A 25,940-nucleotide genomic window follows, 5' to 3' on the forward strand; every position below is an offset into this window, starting at 1 on the left:
ATACACATGATTACCTAAAGGGGCATCTTTTAAACTGATTGTCATATATAGTTGACCACTGTGCTATAAGCACATGTTGTTTAGCCTTGGTTTAGTATTTAAATTATATTGATTTCCTTTTTGTGTGAAAAATAATTTTGGTAGTATATCGGAATACCATTTTTTCAGAAACATTTAAAATAAATACCTTTTCAGACACATAAATCTGGGCTTATCCATGTATAGATGATGTAATTTTGTACTTCCTCTGTTACTGGGAGCTTTGGTCATTGTGCTTCCAAAAATATTTAATGAAATTGAAGAAATTACAGGGAGAAGAATGTTAAAAAATGACTCAAGATACGCTGAGATATAGGTGTTGAAATGCTGCCATATAGATGTAGTTGAATGAGAAAGATACAGGCTGAGTTGAGCTTTAAGTGAAATATGAAAAATGTAAATAGTTTAATAATGGACTTGCTCTTTGAATCTGGGAATAATAAAAATGAAGAGTTTTAAAAGAGACTTAAAGCAAATAAAAGGAAGCTAGTAGGTGTGTAATAAGTGCAGCTGACTTGAATCCAAGGATTACTTAGAAACAAGGAGTGAACTTTTAGAACTCACCTTGTGCTGATGAATTTCCAAGAGTGGGTAGATTTCTCTTAATGATTTAGAGACATGCAAGGTGATATCTTGTATTGAGTTATGGGTCACATCACTAACCTTTTTTTTCTTTTTTTTTTTGTATAACGTTCATTATTTAGTCAAAACAGAATACTGAGCTTCATAATCACATTATCAGACTCATTATGACTCTTGAATAGTTCTAGACCTCTGGCAGCATAGATAAGTCAATGTTTTCTGTTTCTTTTTATTTCTCAGAAGAATTGGAGGTTTTGGAATGGGAAGGTGGCTTAGAAGAAGTATAAGAGGAGCAAGGATCAGGAGAGTAGAGGGAGAGGAAGGAGGGGGAAAGATTGTGGGTGAGTAGCAGCAATAGGGTATCTCTGTGTTCTTGACGGTTCTATCTGTATTATAGATGGATGTTGAAATTGTATTGCTTTATGTGTATTAGTTATAGATTCCCTTAAGAACTCATGTGACTGACAGTGGGCTTTTCAGTTTTATCACTGTAAAGCATGGGTTCTCAACAAGGGCCCTACTGACATTTTGGACCCAGATAATTCTTTGCTGTGGGAGAGCTACTCTGTATGTTGTAGTGTTTTTAGCAGCAGCCCTGGTCTCTGCCCACTATTGCCAGTTGCACGCCCTTCAGTTGTGATTGTAAAAATGTTGCTAAATGTCCTGGGGCAAGGGGTGCAAAACCACCCCCAGTTGAGAAACTCTGGAAAAGATGGGAAACCTCAATTTAGTTTTTATAGTGAATGATTATTAAGTCATCATCTTTCAGCTGCCATTTTAATTTATCTTGTGTGGTGATTATTTTTGTATTTGCTATGATTTGTCTTCTGTAGGTTTGTATTCTGTATATGATATCAGTAAACAACATTTGGACTCATTCCTCCCTGTTACGACAGAGTGATGATTTTGGCTTCAAGAGACGTGTTCCTACTTTGTCATTATTTATCCCTTCTGAAAGTCTTTTATTAAAGAGTGAAATTATTCTTCCTTTTAGAGAGCTTATGTGAAAGCAGTTGTGTTCACATATCTTCATTTTAGTTTTTGGGGTGTTAGCATAAGCTTTTTATGCATGATACCACTTTCATAGCTGTGTCTTGCTGTACACTCATTGTATTTAATGGCTTTTGATACAGCTTTTCCTGTACTGTTAGGTATTCCATATATTTGAGGAATGAATAACTTATCGAGGCATGAATAGAATTTAGGACCTCTGGACTAAGTTCTGATCTTTTCTCTCTTTGCTCCCAACAATAGCAATTTTCTCTTGTGTGATAAGAGTTATCTTCCTGGAAATAGGATGTTGATATCTATCTGGCATTTAAGCAGGGGCTTCATAGGATAGGATAATCATTGTAGGGAAGCAGCTACCACTGAAGCTTTGTAGGACTTGGACTTTTGAGACCATAAATGTGTCTTAAGCATAGAGGAGCATTTATTTCAGTAGGATGATAATATCTGCCTTATACTTGATTCTTTGGAGTTTTAAGTAAATTCAAGTGAGAAAGGAAATCAAACACCAGTTTAGACAATTCATAAAAGAAGGAAGAAAGCATAAATTGATATTCCTTCTCTCTCTGTAACCCTTTCTCCTATTCATATTAATTATTATTACAAATATTTAATCATCTGTGAGATGCTTGAGCAGGTGCTCTGTACCTTAAGCAGTAGCTTGTAAGAGGTGCTACATAAATGTTTGTTGAATGAAAAAATGAATCTAAATAAGTCTCTTTTTTTAATTGAGAAAACTGAGGCTCAAATAAATAACTTACTCAAATGAGCAAGTAGGACCATATTTTGAGGGCTCTTTCTACCATACATGCTGATATTCTCTTTCTTAGTTGTTGTTTTCTCTGATTCTGTATGTTCTAATTACTTATGTTAATTTGTCTATATTAGAATAGAAAAGTATTTAAGAACAGTGGTATGCACATAATGAATACTTAATATGTTGTTGATTTGTAGAGAGATGCCAAGGAGGCCTTATCTGATTAGTGCTTTTAAAAATTGTATGGGAAATGGAAAGTGCTGATCTTAATTCAAATTAAGGATCTCTTTTTAAAGAGTGATTTGAGTTGATTAGTCAGCAGAGGGTGCTCTAACATTGCATTTTAAGGGATAAAGTTTCTTGTTACCATAACTCAAGTGTTCAAACTTTGTATTTGTTACTTTTATATTAGGCTTATCTTAAGAGAAAAGTTCTTGGTTCTTCTAAAGAATACTTTGTTGGTATACCCTAATGCCTCTTAGGCCTCCAGGTACAAAATTTAGAAAAAGTTTCTTTGTCAACTGTAAAACAAGTGTCTCTACAAGGATATTATTACTTTGTGTAAATTGACTTATTTTCAGGACTGGTTGTTGAAAATGTTGAAACTACCTTTGGAATTAAAAAAAAAAAAGGCAGCAAATACTGATGTTGATCTTAAATGTAGGCATAATACAGTGACCCAGAATTTAATACTGTACCTATGTGATTTCAGAAGTAAATTTTAACAAAGTAATTTAAACATCTTAATTGTAAATATTGTGCAGGCTCTTCTCTTATGTCCAGTCATTTTTCTAAGGTTGTGCATTTTTAGAATTTTATAAATTATTCTGTAAACTAGATTTTTTGAAATGTGGTTGACTTAGCATTTTATACATGTAGTATCCCTTTAGTTGGTTATTTCTGTACTTTTCCATCCATAAGAATAGCCTTAGAAAGCTGAGAAACACAGCACTGGCCTGTAATTGTCTGTGTTTGTACTATAGACAGAGTAACGCAAAATAGATTGTAATCATTAAATTACTTTGGTTTACGTTTGAGTTAAACCCTTATTCATTAGAATGTAATCCTGTTTTCAGTGAATCGCTAATGTAGCAAACTTATGAATAGGATGCATTTATTTCAGTGAAATGGAGTGGGACAATAGTTCTCTAGTATATAGGGAAGATTCCTTTCAATACTGATCTTAAAATACTGGTTTGCTATCTAACTGCAGATGTTTAGACTAGAATGAGCACCCTTGGCTGACGTCAAAGCGTATCTGTTACTGCCATGCCATGTGCCAGTATGTATATGTATTTTAGCAGTAATGAAAGGGTAAAGAAGAAGCAACTTATGCAAAAAAAAAAAAAGAAAATGTTAATTCATTTAGAGAATTGAATTTAGAAAAGGCTAGAGCAATTTAAGGAAGAGAAAGAAAATGAATAAAATGTGGAAGTAGACACAACACTAAATATTCCGGTGCAGTTAATTTTTATAGCGCGGTAGATTGAAACTTTACCAGTTTGGTCCTCTTCTGCGGTATTCCAGGTTCAAATCCTCACCACTTCCTTTTCTTTTAAATTTAGGTTAAATTGGCAGGAATAGCAGTGTAACAGCCAAATGGCTACATTACGATTTACTCACAGTTATGGCTTACATGGTTTCTGTGTTACGGGTTAGGAGCCTCATAACAGAATTACATGGAATATCTGTTTAGAGGAATTGTGCAAATTAGTACTTTGAAATCTTTGACATAAATCAGATAATAGTGTAAGAGAAAGTCAGTACTTGTAATTTTTGCCAGTTCTGTTTTTTAGATTTTCTTGCATACTAATAGATTCATCAGAAATAAGCAATCTTGGAACCAGTTAATTCAGGTGGTGTATTTGTTTGCAGTTAGTATAATACTTGCATCAAAATCGTTCTGACATAAGCATCTGCATTGATGATCCACGTATGGTCTATATACTTTGACAATAGATAGAAGTAAATAGTTATTTTACTCCTAAATTTTTCTGGCTTAGTTTTATTTCTAACGATTGTTACAGGGTAACTGTTAGCTATTGTATTATTTAGAATGCTCTTAGGTTAATATTTTTTATATTTTTAAATCTTAAATATAAGTTTTAGAAATTATCATACTTAAATTTCCATCCTAACCCTTCGTATATCAGGAAAAAGTCATCATCCTTTACTTTTTTTTTTTTGCGGTACGTGGGCCTCTCACTGTTGTGGCCTCTCCGGTTGCGGAGCACAGGCTCCGGACACGCAGGCTCAGCGGCCATGGCTCACAGGCCCAGCCACTCCGCGGCTTGTGGGATCTTCCTGGCCTGGGGCACAAACCTGTGTCCCCTGCATCGGCAGGTGGACTCTCAACCACTGCACCACCAGGGAAGCCCATCATTTACTATTTGCGACCAATGAACTTTAAAATATGTGTGTGTGTGTGTGTGTGTGTGTGTGTGTGTGTGTGTGTGTGTGTATGTATGTGTGTGTGTGTGTAAGTCACTTTATAAATAACTTAGAGAAGTATAAAGGAATGGCATATAACAACTTTATTATAGAAATTTTAATAAGCATTTAAATATAGAAATTCAATTTTTCACTCCATGTTTTCCTGGTTTCAAAGGTATATATATACCAGAAGTGGGCAATGTCCTCAATGCAAGTTACTGCTCATTAGTTGTCAAACATTCAAATAGACTTGTATGAGGTTCCAGCTTGTCATCGCTTCTGGCTCTTCTTGCGTTTAACGGCAATACTTTACGAAATTTAAAAAGCCCTAGATCGTGATTTTGTTGTAAAATAATTTCTTTATTACATGAGTAAACATCCTGAATGAGCAGTCCAATTGTTTTTAATTTCTACATCATCTTAATTCCTTCCAGTCATCTTTGTGTACAAATCTGGCTTTAATATTTGCCCACTTACTGTCAAGTAAATTGCAGTGTACAAATGGCATTAAAGATAAGAATACTGATCCACATCCTTTTAGCAAAATGGAATGGTCTAGGTTCTAGTCATGAAATACTGTATGAAGAAATCCTTTGTTTTGAATGACTAAGTGGATAAGAATGCCATATGTCCTTAGAAATACATTGTTTATGCATTAGTTCTTGAGTTTTATAAACTTCACCTAGGAAATCATCATCTAAAGACTCATAGTCTGAGATTTCACTTATATGATCAGTTTACCAATGTCATTAAAGTCTAAAGTACTGCTATCTGTCTCTTTGCAAAAATCTTTTGATTTATCTAATTATGTAACATCTTCCTCTGTCGATATAGGTGGAAAATAAGACATTTTGAATTTTCAGCTGTATTAATGAGAGATAAAAGTAGACTCCAAAGATGGGGTATGCATCCTTATTTTATGCTTTTTGGAATATGATATAATGTTTTGGGTGACAAAGTAAGAAAATGGAAGAAGGATGCATTATTATATCTTTCTTCTAGGCATAACATTATTCTTCCAAATTCTTATTATTTTAATCTTTTTTTTAGTTAGGAATAATTGATAAGTAATGATGAAAAAATCCCTAGAATGATGAAATAGAAAAATGTTTCAAGATAGAGGAAAAAAATAGGATCACTAAGATACCACAATATATCTTAGATTTGTAGAAGGGTCCAGTGAATTCACATGGCAGTTTCTAGACAGACTAAGTTTTTTTCTTCTTTTTTCTTAAGTGAGTTTTCTCTGTGATTTTTGGAAGACTTTTAAGAAAGAATAAAAGGGGGGACTTCCCTGGTGGTCCAGTGGATAAGAGTTCACCTTCCAGTGCAGGGGGTGCGGGTTTAATCCTTGGTTGGGAGCTAAGAGCCCACATGCCTCACGGCCAAAAAAATAAAACAGAAGCAATATTGTAACAAATTCAGTAAAGACTTTTAAAATGGTCCATATCAAAAAAATCTTTAAAAAAAAGAATAAAAGTTATAAAGTATTAATCTTAAAATAGAGCTGCTCAGAAAAGAAGTTCAGAACCTAAAATTGGGTGCATTGGATCTTCATGGTATACCAAGGGTTAACTATTCTGTGGATCTTTGATTTATGCATTCAGCAGCTATTAGCTACTTTGTTCAAGATTCTGTGCACTTGCAGGCCTTTTTTTTTTTTTTAATATTGAGGGTAAAAAAATAACTGATTATTTTGAGTCTTTTTATGTTTAAATTGTATTCTAACTCAAATACTTGTTATTTATTTTTAAGGTTGTACTTGATTTTATGTGACTGTATAGATTACTTTAAGATAATATTTTATTTAACTTTAGAATTTGTATATAGTTCCATTTGTGAATGGTGGAGAACGTGTACAACACTGAATTGCTAGTCATTTTATGGGGTTACTGGTGAATCTATCCAATAGGTCAATAATTTGCTAAAGGGATTCTACAATTATATCTGCAGTGCTGCATCGAGTTTGGAAAGCAGTATGCTCTATTAGTTTAAGTACCCATATTCATTCTTAACCTAGTTGCACATAACTCAGAGGGACATGAAGACTAAAAAAGGTCTAATTTGTAAAAGTGCAGGGCATTATGTAGAGCCTGTGCAATTTTAAGAGGTCAGAGAGAAAGATCAGAATTGGATAGAATCTATAACTTGTTTATAGTGCAATGTTTTTGTGTTTTTTTAATTAATATTTTTATTTCAGTTTTTAACTGAGACTGGAGTTTTTCCTGATTAGAGAATTTCCTAAAGGAAGCATTCTGTAATTTAGTTAATTCAAGATTTACTTCATATTCATTCCTAGTTATGAAGGATTTGTGTTAGATACTGACTTTCGACTAGAGAGAAGTTTGAGGGTTTTATTAAGAGATACAACACATATATGACTAAAACTACTCACTGTTTTATTTTGCTAGCAGGGCATTCATCTTAAATTCATTCTAAATAAATATATGATCTCTAATGACTGATGATTTTTCCACAATTATATTATGTAGATGTAAGCAAACATAAATAGTATTAGCTAATATTTGAATATTGATCAGGTCATATATTTGGGTCACTCATTTGGAAGGAAATTAGATGTATTTTCAAAGTTTTCCACTCTTAAATTTAGGAGTAATTCACTAATATATAGGAAAGAACGGGACTGTACATAAAACCAGACAGTCTTCTTTTTGTCTTTGTTGGGAGGATTATTTATTCTGATTCACTGATTAAGCTACTTTAGATTCTTTAAAAGGATGTAAAAAATAAGGTTTGTCCACTGAAATCTGCAAGGTTTGTATTATTAACTTGCTTGTTACTAAATAATTTGCTTCACTGTGGGTAATGGTTATATTAGGAAATGTTCTCTCATTTAGGAAGTCCCAAATTTATTATTTTATTATTAGGCTACAGAAGAATGTTTAGTGACTTTGCAAAATGTTCACATATTGTTATATGAAAAAAGCAGGTTATAGCAGTCTGTAAAGGATAAGCCTAATGTATATTTAGATATGTATGCATAAAGAAAAGACTGGAAATTTATATACTGTAATGTTAATAGTAATAAGTACAAAATAGGTGATTGCATGCTCTTTTAGGTGCTCTTCTCAGTTCTTAACATTTTCTAAAATTTTGAGGTTTTTTTTTAACATCTTTATTGCAGTATAATTGCTTTACAATGGTGTGTTAGTTTCTGCTTTATAACAAAGTGAATCAGCTATACATATACATATATCCCCATATCTCCTCCCTCTTGTGTCTCCCTCCCTCCCACCTTCCCTATCCCACCCCTCTAGAAAAAAACTGGTTGCCCAATGTGAGTGCTTGGATGATAATTAGATGTGGCAGTACTGTGACATAACCGTGCTCATGGCTGATAAAAGGTGCCTTAGTACAATTTCATTATGTATATTGAGGATTCCCTGGGGAACAGTATGGTTAGAAAGAAAAAAAAAAAAACACCCGATGCCTAGAAACTATGCCATATTAGCCCAGGCAAGTAACTGTGTAAAACATTACCTTTCTGTGATTTGTGGTTGAAGTCCCCTGATGTTTGATGTTGAAACATGCTGGAAATTTATTTTGGAGTTGTAGTTTAACTTTAAATATTTATTTTATCTTAAAATATACTCTTTCATTTTTAGGCATTATCCAATTGGTTTGCTCTTTGATCTTCTTGCATCAAGTTCAGCTCTTCCTTGGAACATCACAGTACATTTTAAGGTATAGTTTAAATAACATTTCCCATTTGTCCCACTTGTGGTACTACTTAGTAAGTAGACTTAGAGTAGAATTTTTTTTTAAGTTGTTTATTGCTTTTCCCATGATACTTTTTATTTGCTAAGCTGCCATTAGTGTTTATAAAATGCCTTTCATTTTCTTCTTAACTCTTGACAGAACCATTTAAACATTTAACGTATAAGTGCCTATTCTTTGTTGGAGCTGGATGCACTATGTTTAAAATTTATAATATTTTGGAATATTTATATTCATTAAAAAAAACCCTCAAATAGGAAGAACAAAATCCTGAGTGCATGTGGGCTTGGGAATGGGGAAGGAGGCAACCTAACACTGAGTAACTCTAAGGCTCTTTTGATGGAATGAAAAGAAGCGTTAGGAGACAGAAATACAAAGACTTGATTCAAGTCTGTTTTGAGAAATATTAATTCCTGTAGTTTTTAAGAGTCCAGGCTAGATTTTTTGTAACCTAATTTTGTCTCATTATTTTATAAAAATCTCATCACTCTTTCTCACTAAACACCCTGATTCTCCATCCTCCACCCCACAAGCAAGTACCGCTGAAGGATTGAACCCCCTCTATTAATTGATCACTAGGCAGTGATTCTCAAATGGTGACATATAGTGGGAGGGAGACATGCTAAGAGTTTGAGAAGTCATTTAGGTGTCTGATTTGCTTTCCCATTAGGGTCACTTATTCAAAGTCATTGCCCAAAGGCTCACCCAGTCTTCCTAAGTTACTTTCCTTTCCGTTTTACTGAAAGTGGATTTGTGGGGCGTTTGCATTTATTTCACTGTTATTTGCACTGATATACTTTGCACAGCACCATGCTACCACAGATGTTAGTTACCACGGAACCATAGAGTGAGGACATGGTTCTAATATGCATGAGTTTCAGTTACCATGAAGAACAAGGACTGCCTGTATGTATAATAATTTAAATGTAGAATGGTAGGAAGGTAAAACTACTCCAAGTATAATAAGTGTAGAGGTTCCATATTGTCTAACAGGTCTTTCCCATTACGTTGAAAAGCATTTCCAGTAATTGATTGTGTGTGTGTGTGTGTGTGTGTGTGTGTGTGTGTGTGTGTGTGTGTAGAATGCATCTAAAAGACTTTGAAATCTAGGTTAAAATATATCATAGTTACCCACTTATTTAGTCATTCAACAAATACTGAGAGCCTGCTGTGTGCCAGCCACGCACTGTTCTAGGAGCCTGGGATATACGAGTGAATGATACAAAAGATACTCAAACAAATTTTATGGTACCTAGTTGGCATTGCCTGTTAGGCCGTCTGTAATTATTGGTTGAATTAGTTGATGGATTGTAATAATGATAGGAAAGGCTTAGAATTCTTATGATTGGTATAGTGTTATGGTTCTCAGAGTGCTTGATGGACCCAGATCCATGGGGATTCCTATTTCCATAATAATATTAAGATGCTATTTGCCCTTTCCACTGTGTTTAAATTTGTACTGATCTGCAAAAGCGATGGTGAGCAAAACTTTTGGCACCTTAGCACAGAGCAAGGCCCTGTACCAAAATGTGCTAGTGGTCGTTGTATTCTTCACCACCACACACTAGGCCTGTCCTGGGTGAAGTGGTACAAATTATTAATTATTATTAATCTTGACTCTTAAGTACATGTCTTTTTAATCTCATGTGGTGAAATGGGAATACACATAAAGCACTTCTGCTGTGTGCCAAATACGATGTTGTCTTAAGGAAAAGCATTGTGCCCTTGTTTACTTTGAGAGCTACATGAGCCACTTTTCTCACGGAACAGCATTTTTTATTTGAAAGAGTGACTGACAAACTGTGGTTTATTCACACTTGGGTATTTGTTAGTTTCTTTAAAACAAACAAAGTGACCTCTCATTGCAGAGAAAACAACTGACAGTATTTGTTTCCAATAATAAGATTTGCACTTTAAGTGAAAATTAGAATTTTAGAAAACATGTATCTGTCACCATGAGCTTGACAGCTTTATTATTCTCAAAGAATTTTCTGATGAGATTGGTGGTCATTTTAACAAATTGATTTTTAAGAAATTTTATATAGTGAAACATGAAAACGTTTGGAGAAGGCCTACCTTAACTCAGTAAACAGATACTTTCCAAATGATCAATGCATTATGTTGAGAAATTATGCATATGTGAAAGATCTGTTCAAAGTGCATGGCTGGCATCAGGAATTTTAATGTAACAGAGGTCAAAATGTTTATTGATGTGTTTTCAGATTCCACATTAATGTTATAATAAACTAATTGAATTGATGTAGTATCAAAAAAGAATATCCATAAATCTGAAAAAACTATTAAAATACTACTTTTTCCAACTACATATTTTTATAAACCTGTATAATTACATACTTTAACCAAAACAACTGCATAGTATTGAATGTGGAAGCAAATAAGATAACTCCATCTACTTCCCATTAAGCCAGACGTTATAAAGATATTTGCAAAACTATACAGCAGTGCCGGTCTTCTCCCTAAATTGTTGTTGTTGTCATCCTGGAAAATATAGTTATTTTTCACAAAAATACAGTTTTTGTGTTGACAGGTAATGGGTTTATTCTTTTTTTTTTCTTTTTTTTGCGGCACGTGGTCCCCTCACTGCTGTGGCCTCTCCCATTGCGGAGCACAGGCTCCGGACGCGCAGGCTCAGCGGCCATGGCTCATGGGCCTAGCCGCTCCGCAGCATGTGGGATCTTCCTGGAACGGGGCATGAACCTGTGTCCCCTGCATCGGCAGGCGGACGCTCAACCACTGCGCCACCAGGGAAGCCCTGGGTTTATTCTTGATATTTTAAAATGAATTGCTCTTTGGGATCCTTAGTAGGTCATACATTGTCTTCCCCGATGGAAAGTTTTTTAGAGAAATTAAATAGAAAGCAGAATGTTAGAGGATGTTTTAAATTTGCTCCAACTACCAGCGTGTTTCTGTCAGCTGCTCTTACTCTTTCTGACCCTGGCCTGTGTTGGAGGAAAATTATTGCCCAGATTTCTTTCTCCCTATACTAAGTTCCCTTTATTTAGGGTTATAAGACCTGGTTTACCACAAAGGTCATCCTCAGGTATTTAATTGATAGCTTATACGGCCAGATGTAGGCCCATATCCCCTTGTAGTGCCTTACGGCTTTTGATTGATTATAATGAAACTGAGTAAGCATTAAATTTGCAGGTAGAAAAGCAATGCTTTTAGATTGAGGCAGCAAGTTTTCTTTAAGTTTCTAGAAAATAGTTTCTCATCAACAGGTTAAATTTATCGAGTAACAACTTTCTGTCAGTTGATGCATCAGTATTTTATCTTTTATGATTTTGTATTGAGTGTGTCAGATGATGTGTGTGCTTTAACCAGACTGCTTAGAATTTTTATTTTACAGTTACTTTCAAAGATACTGATTTTAATTAGATTTTGTGCAACACTGAAGTCTCCAAGAGATTCCCCCACCTCCATCACACACATTTCTGTCAGTTCATAGTTCACACTGAATTCTTGGGGAGAAAACCTGTTAAAAATTTTTCGAAAGGACATATTTTCTCTAATCTTTAACTGACTTTGATGCTTGTCATTTGAATAGATTCATAATGTTTATAGTAAATGAATTTTAATGTCTAGAGCAGTACTTTACAAAATTTAACATACGTACAAATCACATGTGTGTCTTGTTAAAGTGCAGATTTTGATTCTGATTCCATAGGTTTGCGCTGAGGTTCTGCATTTTTAACAAGTTCGCAGTGCTGTTGATGCACCAGACCATGGGTTGAATAACAAGAGTTTAGAAAACAATGTAGGTTTAAAAGTTAGTGTTGGACTTCCCTGGTGGCGCAGTGGTTGAGAATCCACCTGCCAATGCAGGGGATATGGGTTCGAGCTCAGGTCCGGGAAGATCCCACATGCCGTGGAGCGGCTGGGCCTGTGAGCCACAACTACGGAGCCTGCACTCTAGAGCCCGCAAGCCACAACTACTGAAGCGTGTGTGCCTAGAGCCTGTGCTCCACAACAAGAGAAGCCACCACAATGGGAAGCCCATGCACCAGAATGAAGAGTAGCCCCTGCTCGCCGCAACTAGAGAAAAGTCCGTGCGCAGCAACAAAGACGCATCGCAGCCATAAATAAATAAATTTATTTTTTAAAAAAAGTTAGTGGTGTGTACAAAACCAAAAGGTTGTAAAGGATGATTCAGAAAATTGTTTTTGTAGGAATTTTTATATTATTTTTTGAATTCTGAGAGAGAAATATTATGCAATTGTAAAGTGTTAACTACTTTAAAACATGTAGATTTACTTTGCTTTCTTTTCCTGTTTACCAAAACAGGAATGAAAAAGGTATCTTCTTCATGGTTTTCTTAATTAGCTTCAAGGACATTTTTGATTCCTAAATCTGATTAGCCTCCTGAGAAAATTATTTTATTTCTCTTTCCTCAGCTTTTATTTTTTAAAATTCAAACCTGTATTAGAAAGATTGAGAGTCGAACACCCACATACCTTTCACCTGGATTTGCCAATTGGTATTTTGCTACCTTTGCTTTATTTCTCTCTGATTTTTTATTTGCTATTTTATTATTCCTATAGGCATTTTGCTTGCAAAGCTGCATTATAATCAAAAGGTTGCTTACAGCGTGCAGTTTTTAAAGAGGGAAGTTAGTGTGATTCAGAAATTTAGTAACATCGAATGAAGAGAGTGGGCTCTTTAAAATGCTCAGGTCTATTGCATATCTATCCTAAAAAAAAATTAATGGAGTAAAAAAAACCCAACAATAATTCAGTGTTTTTCTTTTTCTCTTAATAAAATGGTGCTAAACTGATTTATTTAGGTTTTGAAAAGAACAGACATTTAAATTTTGAATCTTGACAGTGATTATTAGGGGTCAGAGCTCACATTTGCTAGGCAAAATTGGGTCAGCATTAAGGTAGATGTTTCTGTGTAAAACACTGCTGAATGATTGTGACCAGACAAACTTAGGTTTTTGGATCAAGGCACTCTATCTTTCCTGCGGTGCATGGGAAGGCACTACGACTGGTCCTGACTGTACTTGTAGGACTGACAACACCCTTTTTCTGATGGACAAGTTTTCTTACTAGGCCAAGAGCCACTGTGTCTCTCTCTAAGGTAATTTACCATGTCCCTGCTCCTTCCACTGTGTGTTGATGACATAGATCTGAGGTAGCTTTCCTTGTTCTTAAGTGCACATCATGGTCTCCCCTATGCTTCTGCTGCCTGTACTTCCCAGCTCTATATATTGGTGGCTGTCTTGAAGTGTTTTATCAATAGTGTATTATATTATCTGTCTGTCATGGTGGGACAGGTCACCAGAAATGTAGCAGCTTAAAACAGCGCACATTTATTATTGCACAGTTTCTGTGGGTGAGGCTTACCTGGATCCTCAGCTTAGTGTCTCACAAGGCTGTAGTCAAGGTATTGACTGGCCTGTATTCTTGCCTCGAGACTTGAGAATCTGCTTCCAAGTTCACTCAGGTTGCTGGCAGAGTTCATTTCTTTGTGATTGTGGGACTGAGGGATATATCTTCTTGTTGACTGTTAGCTAGAGGCCATACTCAGCACCTACAGGCTGCTTGAAGTTCCTTGCCATGTGGATTTTCCCAGCATGGTAGCTTACTTCATTGAGTCAACAAAAAGAGCCTCTAGAGCTAGTCTGTTAGCAAGACCAGAGTTATATAACATGACTTAATCACAGGAGTAGTATCCCATAATCTCTGCCACATTTTTTTTAATTTTTAATTTATTTTTGGCTGCTTTGGGTCTTTGTTGTTGCATGTGGGCTTTCTCTAGTTGCGGCGAGCGGGGGCTACTCTTCGTTGTGGTGCGCGGGCTTCTCATTGCAGTGGCTTCTCTTGTTACGGAGCACGGGCTGTAGGCGTGCAGGCTTCAGTAGTAGCAGCATGTGGGCTCAGTAGCTGCAGCACACAGGCTCTAGAGCACAGGCTCAGTAGTTGTGGCGCATGGGCTTAGTTTCTCCACGGCATGTGGGATCTTCCCGGACCAGGGATTGAACCCGTGTCCCCTTTATTGGCAGGCAGATTCTTAACCACTGTGCCACCAGGGAAGTCCCTTTGCCATATTCTTTTGATTAATGCATATCACAGGTCCTACCTACACTCCAGGGGAAGGGATTACAGAAAGGTGTGGACACCAAGAGGTTGAGATCACAGAGGGTCACACATACTTAAAACTTTATGAAATAAGGTTTGTTTAGTCATTAACTTATGTATCAAATATTTATTGTGGTTAACATCTGCTTTAATCTCTGACAGTAAGTGGATTGTATTTTTCCTCTAGTCATAAGCAGCTATAAAGCCAGACAAGGTATATGTAGTAGAGCTGTTTTCAGGCACTGGATGTAGCGAGAAAGAGAAGAAACTAGGTGAGCCCCACATTTAGCCCATCTCTGTGCTTCAGGGTAATTGGCTAACTATGTCATGGGGAGTGGAACTCAAGCAGAGCAAGGAAGTTCTACTGAACTGAGGGTGCAGAGATTGGAGTTTTGGGCTGCTGAAGCAGCTGGAACTTGTTAGACAGGTTGTTGAAGAAGAAGGTACGTACAGAAGTATGAGTTCCCCAAGAGTGCCTGGCTGAGGGTTGGGCTGCACACATGTAGGTGATGTTCCTTAAGGCCTAGTAGAGAGTGCATATTAGGGGGTTAAAAGTGGGAGAAATATCATAATACCTGGAGATGTTGGATTTCAGCCCATCCAGAGTGGAGAAAGACCTAGTTAATATACTGGATATTAATCTTAGATTCCTGAAAGGCTGTGCTTTTGGAAAGGTTTGGCAAGTTATGGCCTGTGTGCCAAATCTGGCCCACTGACTGTTTTTATATGTCCTGTGATCTAAGGATGTTTTTTATATTTGTTAGTGGCTGAAAAGAAATTAAAAGAATAATATTTTGTGACATGTGAAAATGATGTGGAATATAAATTCTAGTGACCATAAATAATGGATGGATGCAGCCAGCCATGCTAATTCATTTACATACTGCTTTTGGACTACAACAGCAGAGTTGAGTGCTTGCGATAGACATTGTATGGCCCACAAATAATACATTTACCATCTTGCTCTTTACAAAGTTTAACTCCTCTTACAGAGTAAGGATTGCTCTAGATCTGCCCTAATAAAGCCTAAAATTAAGCCTTTTTAAGATCAAGGAGAGGCTCCAGGCAGAACAAACTCAACAAGAAAGACAGTATAATCTAGAATCCTTACACCATATTCACAATGTTTAGCATACAATCGTCTATTACTAGACATGCAAATAAGCAGGGAAACTTGAACCATATCAAGGGGAAAAGTGCTGTCAGTAGACATTGACCCTGAGATAACCCACATTTGGAATTAGCAAAAACTGAATTAAAGCAACTATTAAAAACTCAGTGACTTAAGATAACAAAATTGCAGAACTGAAAAGAACAGTATCTGAAATTAAAAGTTCACTGATGGACTTAACAGTGAATTGGAGATGGCCTAAGAAAGCTTCTGTGAACTTGACAGATCCATAGAAATTATCCAATGTAAAGAACTGAGAGAAGAAAATTGGAGGGAGGTGGGGACAGAGTCCCAATGACTTCTAGGATAATATCAAGCAGTCTAACGTCATGTAATTGGAGTCCTAGAAGGAAAGGAAGGAGGGCATGGGTCAGAAAGAAAATTTTAAGAAATATGATTTGACTCACATTTCCTGGTTTCAAAGCAACAGTAAACACAACTACATGGTACCAGCAACTAAAGTACAAGCAACCAAAGAAAAAAATAGATAAATTGGACTTCATCAAAATGAAATACTTTCTGTGCTTCAAAGGAAGCGAAAAGACAACCCACAGATTAGGAGAAAATATTTGCAAAATTATATATTTAATATGGTCTGGTGTCCCGAATATATAAAGAACTGTTAGAATTTAGTAATAAAAAGGTAAATAACCCAATTAAAAATGGAAAAAGGATTTGAGTAGACATTTCTCCAAAGAAGATATATAAATGGCCAGTAAGCATATGAAAAGAAACCAAGCATAATTATTTATAGTTGCCAAGACATGGAAAAAACCTCAGTGTCCATCAACAGATGAATGGATAAGGAAGATGTGGTGTATATACATATATATATATATATATATATATATACACACACATACATACATATAATGGGATACTACTCAGCCATAAGAAAGAATGAAATTTTGCCATTTGCAGTAACATGGATAGACTTGGAGGCATTATGCTAAGTGAAATAAGTCAGAGAAAGATAAACACTGTATGATGTCACTTATGTGTGGAATCTAAAAAATAGGATAAACTAGTGAATATGACGTAAAAGAAGGAGATTCACAGATACAGAGAACAAACTAGTGGTTACCACTGTTGGGGGAGAGGAGACATAGAGGTGGGGGAAGTGGGAGGTACAAACTCTTCGGTGTTAGATAGGCTCAAGGATGTACTGAGCAACATGAGGAATATAGCCAGTATTTTGTAATAATTGTAAATGGAAAGTAACCTTTAAAAATTGTATAAAAATAAAAAATGAAAAAAACCCCACAAAACCTCAGCATAATTAGTCATTAGGGAACTGCAAAGAAATACCTCAGTGAGTTACCCCTTCATGCCCACTAAAATAGCTATAATCAAAATGTTGGACAATAACAGGTGTTGGAGAGAGTGGGCTAATCGGTACTTTTCATATGTTACATGTTACTGTTGTGAATGTAAAATGCTGCAGCTGCTTTGGAGAAAAATCTGGCAATTCCCTCAAATGCCATGTGACCCACCAACTCCATTCATAGTTATATACACAAGGGAATTGAAAACATATGTCTACCCATCAACTTGTACATGGTTGTTCATAGCAGCTTTAGTCATAAGAACCAAGAAGTGGAAGCAATCCAGATGCTTATCAACTGATGAATGGATATACAAAATGTATATCCATACAATGGAATATAGTTTGGCCGTAAAAAGGAACGGAGTACTGTTACATGCTGTAGCACAGATGAACCTTGAAACATCATACTGAGCCTGAGCAAAAGGAGGCAGACTCAAAAGGCTGCACTTTATATGATTCATTATATGAAACGTCCAAAATATGCAAATCCATGGAGACAGAAAGTTGAGTAGTGGTTTTCAAGAGCTGGAGGGAGGACAGAATGGGGAGTGACTGCTTACAGATACAAGGTTTGTTTCTTGAGTGTTGAAAATATTATGTAATTAGATAGCAGTAATGGTTGTACAGCTTGTGAATAGAGTTGTCCCTGGGTGTTGTGGGGGGTTGGTTCCATGACCCCCCTCTCCATAACAAAATCCGCTGGATGCTGAAGTCCCTTATATAAAATGGTGTAGTACAGTCAACCCTCCGTATCCACAAGTTCTGCATCCACAGGTAAAACCAACTACATTTTGATCCGTGGTTGGTTGAATACATGGATGAAGAAGCTGCAGGTATGGAGGGCAACTGCATACTAAAAACTACTGAGTTCTGGTCTTTAAAATGGTCAATTTTAAGTGAATTGTATATGAACTATTTCTCAATTTTTAAAAAAAGAAATAATGATTAATAATTTTCCAAATTTGGGGGAGAAAACAGTCTGTGTGTTAAAGAAGGTCAGCAAATCTAAAGCAAGTAACTATATAGAAAACCACATCCAAGCACATCACAAACTGCTGAAAACCAGTTATAAACAGAAAATCTTGAAAGCAGCCACTAAAAAAATGACACAAGAGAACAGTAGGTTAATGATGGGTGACTTCTCATCAAATAGTGAAGAACAGAAGAAAATGGAATGATGTCTTAAAGCACTGGAAGAAGCTACAGGCAGGAATGAAGAACACTAGAAATGGTAAATAAATGATAAATAGAAAAAATTACCTCTTTTAACTTCTTTAAAAGAGAAATGACAGTTTAAGGCAAGAATAATATAATTTTAAGGAAGGGTTAATAATGTCTGTAAGTAAAATATGTGGCCGCATTTATCTAAAGGATGAGGCCACTAAATCTTCAATTATCTGTGGGTCAAAGAAGAAATCACAAGGGAAATTTTAAAAGTATTTCAAACTGAATGATAATGGAAACACAACATATTGAAGTTTGTGGGAGTCATCCTAAGCAGTGCTTAGAGGGAATTAAAAACTTTCTACAGGGCTTCCCTGGTGGAGCAGTGGTTGAGAGTCCGCCTGCCGATGCAGGGGACACGGGTTCATGCCCTGATGCGGGAGGATCCCACATGCCGCGGAGCGGCTGGGCCCGTGAGCCATGGCCACTGAGCCTGCGCATCCGGAGCCTGTGCTCCGCAATGGGAGAGGCCACAGCAGTGAGAGGCCCGCGTACCGCAAAAAAAAAAGAAAAATCTTTCTATAGTAGGAAAACATAATTTCTGATACCAGGAATGAAAAAGATGGGATATTTCTACAGATCCTATAAACATTAATAGGATAGTAAGAAATATCATGAACAACTTTATGCCAGAAAATTTGACAAATGGACAAATTCAATGAAAAGAAGAAGTAGCAGATATGAATAGCCCCTGAATATATGTAGAAGTTAGATTTGTAATTTAAAGAAAAATCCTCACAAAGTAAAATTCCTTGCCTAGTTTCGTGATTGGTGAATTCTATCAAACATTTAAGGAATAAGTAATGTCAATCTGTAGGCTTTTTCCAGAAATAGAAGGGGAGGGAATATTTCCCAATTTGTTTTACAGGTCAGAATAACTCTGATACCAAAACCTATTAAAGATATTAAAGGAAAATTGCAGACCAGTATTTCTAATGAACTTAGATGCAGACACTCAAGAAAATACAAGCAAATCGAATGTAGCAACATATAAAAAGGACAGTACACCATGACCATGTTGAGATTGTCCCACAAATACAAGGGTGACTCAACTTCATTATCAGTGAATCGATTTAATTCATTTCAGCATATTAGCAGAAAAAAGAGAAATCATGATTTGATGAATAGACGCAAAAAAAGCTATTGACAAAACTCAGTACCCGTTTTTCATCAAAACTCTTAGCAAGCTTAGGAATAGAAGGGAATTGTCTCAATTTGACAAAGACTAAATATGAGAAGCCTACAGCTGAAATCATGCTAAATGGTGGCTTACTGAATGTTTCACCCAAGATCAGGAAAAAGGCAAGAGTGTCTGCTTTCACCACTTCTACATAGTTTTGCTCTACTGCAGGATACATATTCCTAAAAAGTACTGTGTTGTTAAAAATCAGAGGAAACCCCAAAACTTCATTAATGACAAATGAAAAAGATAGGAACCTAATAAAAGCACAATTTTACATTTTAACAAATTTTACACATGTTTAATGGTTAAGGAATACATAAGTACTACAATGAATATGGCACTCTGTGTTGAAAAAGACTGGAAATTTGCTTGTTGAAATGAGCATTGGAAAGGATTGCAGCTTGTTAGTTATTGTGAAGTGATAGGAGGAAGGTTATCTGAAATCAGACAAAATTATAACATAGGATGTGGATGAGTGTAGCTCATAGTATGAACTGAAGTAGTGCATCCATTTCTGAGGTGTATGTGTGTTCTGTGTGTTCTGATTTGGTTTGGTTTAGCTGGGTACATTTTTTGTCTTCACCTACTATTGTGAACAATGTTTACAAAAGTAAACATGAAATTTACATTGTTCAAATTGTTCCCTAATACCTCATTCACTTTGGAACACATCCAAAAGATCTAAACAGACATATATATGCACACACACATATATATGTGTATATATATGAACAGGTATATAATATATGTATGTCATATATGTTCATATGGGAATAACCAATTAGCACATGAAAAGGTGCTCACCATCATCAGTCATCAGGGAAATGTGTATTAAAAAAGGGATTCCCTGGTGGTCCAGTGGTTAGGACTTGGCACTTTCACTGCCCTGGGGCAGGTTCAGTCTCTGGTCAGGGAACTAAGATCCTGCAAGCCACACATGGTGCGGGCAAAAAAAAAAATTCTGACAGTACTAAGTTTGAGGAATGTAGTAACCAGAACTCTCTTACATTTCTGGAGGGAGTGTAAAATTGTACTTTCATCTTGGAAAATAGTTTGGCAGTTTTTAAATAAAGTTAGACATAAACTTTCTTTATGACAACATTACTATTTCAAGGTATATACTCAAGAAAAATGAAAACATGTTCTCAGAAGACTTGTACACTAATGTTCATAGCAACTTTCTTAATAATAGCCAAAATTTGCATATAATCTTAATGTCTACTAACAGGGTTTTGGATTAACAGATGGTGGTATGTCCATTCAGTTGTACGCTACTATGCAATAAAAAGAAACTACGGATACATGCAGTAACAAAAATGAATCTCAAAAACATGCTAAGTGAAAGATGCTAGAGTACACAACACCGCACATTGTATGATTCTGTTGATATGTGATTATATTATAGGCAAAACTAATCTCTGGTGATACAAATCACATCAGTGGTAGCTGAGGTTCAAAATGGGGGAACTGATTGCACAGGGCACCAAGGAACTTTTTAGAAGGTGATGGTAATGTTCTGTATCTTGTTTGGGCTGACAGTTACGCAGTATCAAAATTCATCTAACTGTATGTGTAAAATTTCTTCATTTGGCTGTATGTGAAATCATATCTCAATAAAGTTACTTATTTTTAAAAGTTTATTGAGATGACACAGACTTGAGAACAGTCTTAGTCTCTGTCTTGTAGCGACAGAGACCAGCTTTAAGAGTACGGTGACATAAGAATATAAATGATATTATAGAGTTAAGTATAAGGACTTTGTGAACATGACCTAGACTTGGGGAGTAAGGGAAATTTCCTGAAGGAAGTGATATCAAAACTGAATCTGAATTTTGAGGAGGATTTTTTTGGGGGGTAGGCATGTAGGTGGTTGAGAGATAGGCAAGGAGAGTGTGCCAGGCAGAAGAAATAGTTTGTGTAAAGGAACAGAAAAGAGAGTGTGGCTGAAAGAATGTCTGAACAGATGACAGATATTCAGGATCGTTGGAGCAGAGACTGTATGTGGGAGAGAAGGGAAAGAGAATGGAGTACGTGAAATGCGAGTAAGAGATTATGCTGGAGAGGTTAGCAGGGAGAGAAATCATTTGAATGTTGAAAGCATTAGAAGTTTGATTTTATCCTAAAAGTAGAACAGAGCAGCTGAGTGAGAAGACCAGATTTGCATTTTAGAAAGATCACCATGACTCCAAATGTGAAAAATGAATTAAAGAGGGTAAGATTTTGGGCATGGGATCCAGTCACGAGGTTTTTGAGAAATTTCACATAGTTGTTAATTTGTACTAGGAAAGTGGCATTGGGAATGTTGAAAGTGAATGGATTCAGATCTATTTAGGATGTAGATTCAACAGAACTTGATTGGATGTGGGAGACGGGGAGAAGGAGGAATCAGCAGTACATGGGAAATGTTTTTTTGTTTTGCTCTATTGTCATAATAGAGCTTGTAATATTATTATTAATCGACTGAAAAAGCTTTTTTTCCCACTAACTTTGTAAGTAGTTTTAGTGTTTCGTTTAGTGTTATTTGGTTATCTCTAATGCATCTGGACATACTCCAGACTGCCTGGATTAATATTTTAATTAAAGGACACAGGTAATAATATATAAGTAAATGGAACCTTTCAGGAAAAAAGTGAAATTAGATCTAGTTTATTAGGATTCTGACTTGGAAGATTAATGAAAGCAAGTAAACATGGTGTTAAAGTCGCTGCCTTTATTTGCAAGAATTTGGACTGAAAAGATATGCACTTAAACACAACTGCTCATGTATATGAGAAGAGATTTAGAAATGTAATGTAACAAATCAAGATTCTGCTTGTAATTTTATTGTGAAGCTTTCAAAAAAAAGATTTCCCACCCCAGCCCAAGCTAATCATGGAAAGAAGAGCATTTCATGAGTAGAAGCTGTGGGGGCTTTGGCTGAGACATCTGACACTGCATTCATTGCCACGATTAATTCAACTGCTATGGCTGCCTAAGCAGGTATCTCCGTTTTTCTGTTACTGCTCTCATGCTTCCCCTGAGTTCATTTCATTAAAGAGTTCATCTGGAGATAGGGCATTCTCTGTTAAAGGGTAGGTGTACAAACATGCACATTCTTAACAGACCCCCTCTTTTGCTATAAAGACTAGGCATTTGGAATTGTCAGCTGTCACTTATAGGTGTCGGCATTGGTTAAGTTTAGAAACCTGCAAAGCAGTGGAAGTCTGGGAAAAGGAAAACCTCAGTACCTTCTCTGGTTACAAGAGCCATTGAAGGAATTAGCAGCCTATGCTGATGTAACACTAAAAAATGGCGGGATTTTTTTCCTCCTGATTTTTCAAACCAGTGGTTTGAGAGATCCTAACTCCTTTTTTTCATAATCAGCTTGTATACAATTTTAAGAAATTCTAACGGTATTTAAGCTTAAATAGGTCATAAATTAAAGTACATGAAGACAATATTTTCTTTGGAATATGAACTTTTATATTTTCTGCCACTCATTCATAACCAAAGTGGATAATTGGCAGTGTAGTGAACTGTACAACAGGGGTCCCCAGCGTGTTAGGAACCAGGCCTCACAGCAGGAGGTGAGTGGCAGGCAAGCGAGCGAAGCTTCATTACCCCCTGAACCTCCCCCGCCTGCCCGCCCAAATCCCTTCCCAGGAAAAACAGGTCCCTGGTGCCGAAAAGGTTGGGGACTACTGTACCATAACTGAAAAAGCCCTTCTAGACTTCCCTGGCGGTCCAGTGGCTAAGACTCTGCCCTTCCACTGCAGGGGGTTCAGGTTCTATCCCTGGTTGGTTGGGGAGCAAAGATCCCACATGCTGCACGCCTAAAAAAGTAAAAAATAAAGAAAGCATTGGTCTGAAAAAGCCCTTCTAATTTTATAGATCAAGTATAACAAAATTGAAATTTTCTTAAATCATAATGCTAATCATTATCATATTGCTAATCCATTTGACTGTAATAGAATTGACATGATGTACACTTAATTCTTTGTCCTGGTCAGGAATCCAGGGCAAATCCCTTCAGTCTAGCTGATTCAAAGCAAATACAGCTGATTGTAAAGTTGCTTAAGGCAGGGACACTGTCTCTGCTGTCCATATCCTCTCTCATCTTTTAGTTTTATCTGTCCCTCATACTCTCCTTTTGCCTTTTCATTCTTAAGACATTTTATATTTTCTCCTATTCTTTGCCTTTGTGTGCCTGTTTGAAAGTATCCATCTTAATTCTTTATGGACTTCTAGTCCAAGAGCACCATGAAACTGGAATCCATTTGTACCTAGAGAGACAATTTGATTGTCTCAGCTGTTTCCTTCTGCTCTAGGCAACTGGGACTAGCGGGTAGTTATACAGTGGCTTACCGTTTACTCAGCAGAAACTGTGAGACTGGATTCTATGAAAATAGAAGGAGGTGTGACTGATTATTTGTGTTTAAAAAATATGCTTTAGGAGATAGCCATAGGTAGTCAAGTGCCTTTTCCTTTGGTAGGAGGGCATCTATGGTAAATTTCCTAATCATTCAGGAGCTTTCCATGACTTGGATAATTGAATGTTGTCTATTAATAACATGAGTAGGCTATAACTAATGCTATTTTCTACCATTATTATTTGACTCCATTTTTATTAAAGGACTTATAGAACAATGTCTTTTTTTGGTAAGATAATGTTCAAATATAATCATTAAGTACATATTTAGGTCTTAGGGAGGAAGTGGTATTGCATGGTGGTTTAAGAGCTGGGACTGTTGAGTCAGACTAATTCTAGCTCCACCACTAGCAAGCTGTACAATTCCATCCACTCCCAGAGCTTTATTTATATATTTTTTATCTGTAAAATAGCAATAACAATAGTGTTTACCTCAAGAGATGTTAGGAAAATTAAATGATTTAATCCATATTAAAGTCTTAGTACAATGTTTGTCACATACTAAGCGTTCAGTTAGCTATTATTGTTAATATCTTTCTTTTTTTTCGGTGAAAAGTACATGTCATCTCATTTACATTACTGCTTATTTATCCAATGATCATTGCCTCAACTGCCTAAAAGATTCAGTGAAGGTAAAGAATGTAAATTTAGCTATTTGACCTTACATTTTAACACCTTTGTTAAGCTCTAATTGACCTAAAGGAAACTATGCATGTTAAAAGTGTACACTTTGATAAGTTTATACTGCAGTTTATATATTTGTTTACCTGTTGACACTTAGGTTGCTTCCTGTGTTTTTACTGCTACAAATAAAGCTGCTGTGAACATTCATGTACAAGTCTTTGTGTAGACATATGCTTTTATTCCTCTTAAGTAAATACCTAGTTGTAGAATGACAGGATCAGATGGTAGGTGTCTGCTTTTTTAGAAGAAACTACGAAACTGTTTTCCACAGTGTTTGTACCATTTTACATTTCCATCCACATTCTTGACAATACTAGGTATGGTCAGTCAAAAAGCTATTTTTAAAATTCTTGTTCTTTCATATCTTTTTTCATGTTGTATAAATGCATACCATATCACATAAGGATTATTTGGAAAAAGTGCAGAATATGCCAGACAGCTAAAGATTTTTAAGTTAATTTAAAAAAGTATTTGGAGTTATACTAAAATCTCTTTATTGCAAAGGTAAGAGGTGGTTTGCTTAAAATATTGGAAAATTGCAGGAGATAACAGTTCTTTGAAGAGCTAACTTTGTAATGTGTGTACCTGCTTTATATGTGTATTTTTTCTTCCTTTGATAGAGTTTTCCAGAAAAGGACCTTCTGCACTGTCCATCTAAGGATGTAATTGAAGCTCATTTTATGTCTTGTGTGAAAGAAGCAGATGCTTTAAAGCACAAAAGTCAAGTAATCAATGAAATGCAGAAAAAAGATCACAAGCAACTCTGGATGGGTTTACAAAATGGTAACTATAACAGTGTTTAATTTCATAATACCACTTTATGAAGTATGAAGTAACTATAATCCTGTGAGTAATTGGTACATCTTAGGGTTGGTGATACAAGTTTAAATTCCAGCCTCTGTGCACAGAATTTCACAAAGAAGCCACCTTTGGTCATACCTTTCTTACATTGTACCCTTCTAGCATCCCTCTCTTCCTGGATTCCCTAGTAGACAGATTGCTTTGCCCCTAATATAAGACAGTATAAACTTCCTGTGTTTAGCTTCTGGAAAAAGTGCCCTTAGTCCTAGTCACAATCCTTCTGGAATTGCAACTGAATACCCTGTGTATGTACCAAAATACCTCCACCTGGGTAGGGCACAATCTCTAGTCTCTGCTTTCTCAGAACAGGAAGCCTTGCTTCGTGCTCAGATTCTCTCTCTCCTGGCTGGGATTTAGAAAATACACTCAAGGAAAAAGCTGAGGGGAATCTGCAATTTACTGATGTATTCTTCTTCTCTTAGCC

The 25,940-nt window shown here is 36.1% G+C and overlaps 1 protein-coding gene across 6 annotated transcripts in view; it reads left to right on the top strand.

Moving 5' to 3' along the window:
- The window catches only part of ATG5 (autophagy related 5), a 119,614-nt gene that overhangs the window by 14,853 nt on the left and 78,821 nt on the right, over positions 1-25,940 (top strand). For all 6 annotated transcript variants that reach the window (XM_033418748.2, XM_049695318.1, XM_012539521.3 and 3 more), the window contains 2 exons: positions 8,446-8,524; positions 25,276-25,438. In XM_033418748.2, the coding sequence (XP_033274639.1) occupies positions 8,446-8,524; positions 25,276-25,438 (242 nt within the window). The remainder of the gene's footprint in view (positions 1-8,445; positions 8,525-25,275; positions 25,439-25,940) is intronic.

This window comes from Orcinus orca, chromosome 12 (assembly GCF_937001465.1).
Source record: "Orcinus orca chromosome 12, mOrcOrc1.1, whole genome shotgun sequence".
Taxonomy (NCBI): domain Eukaryota; kingdom Metazoa; phylum Chordata; class Mammalia; order Artiodactyla; family Delphinidae; genus Orcinus; species Orcinus orca.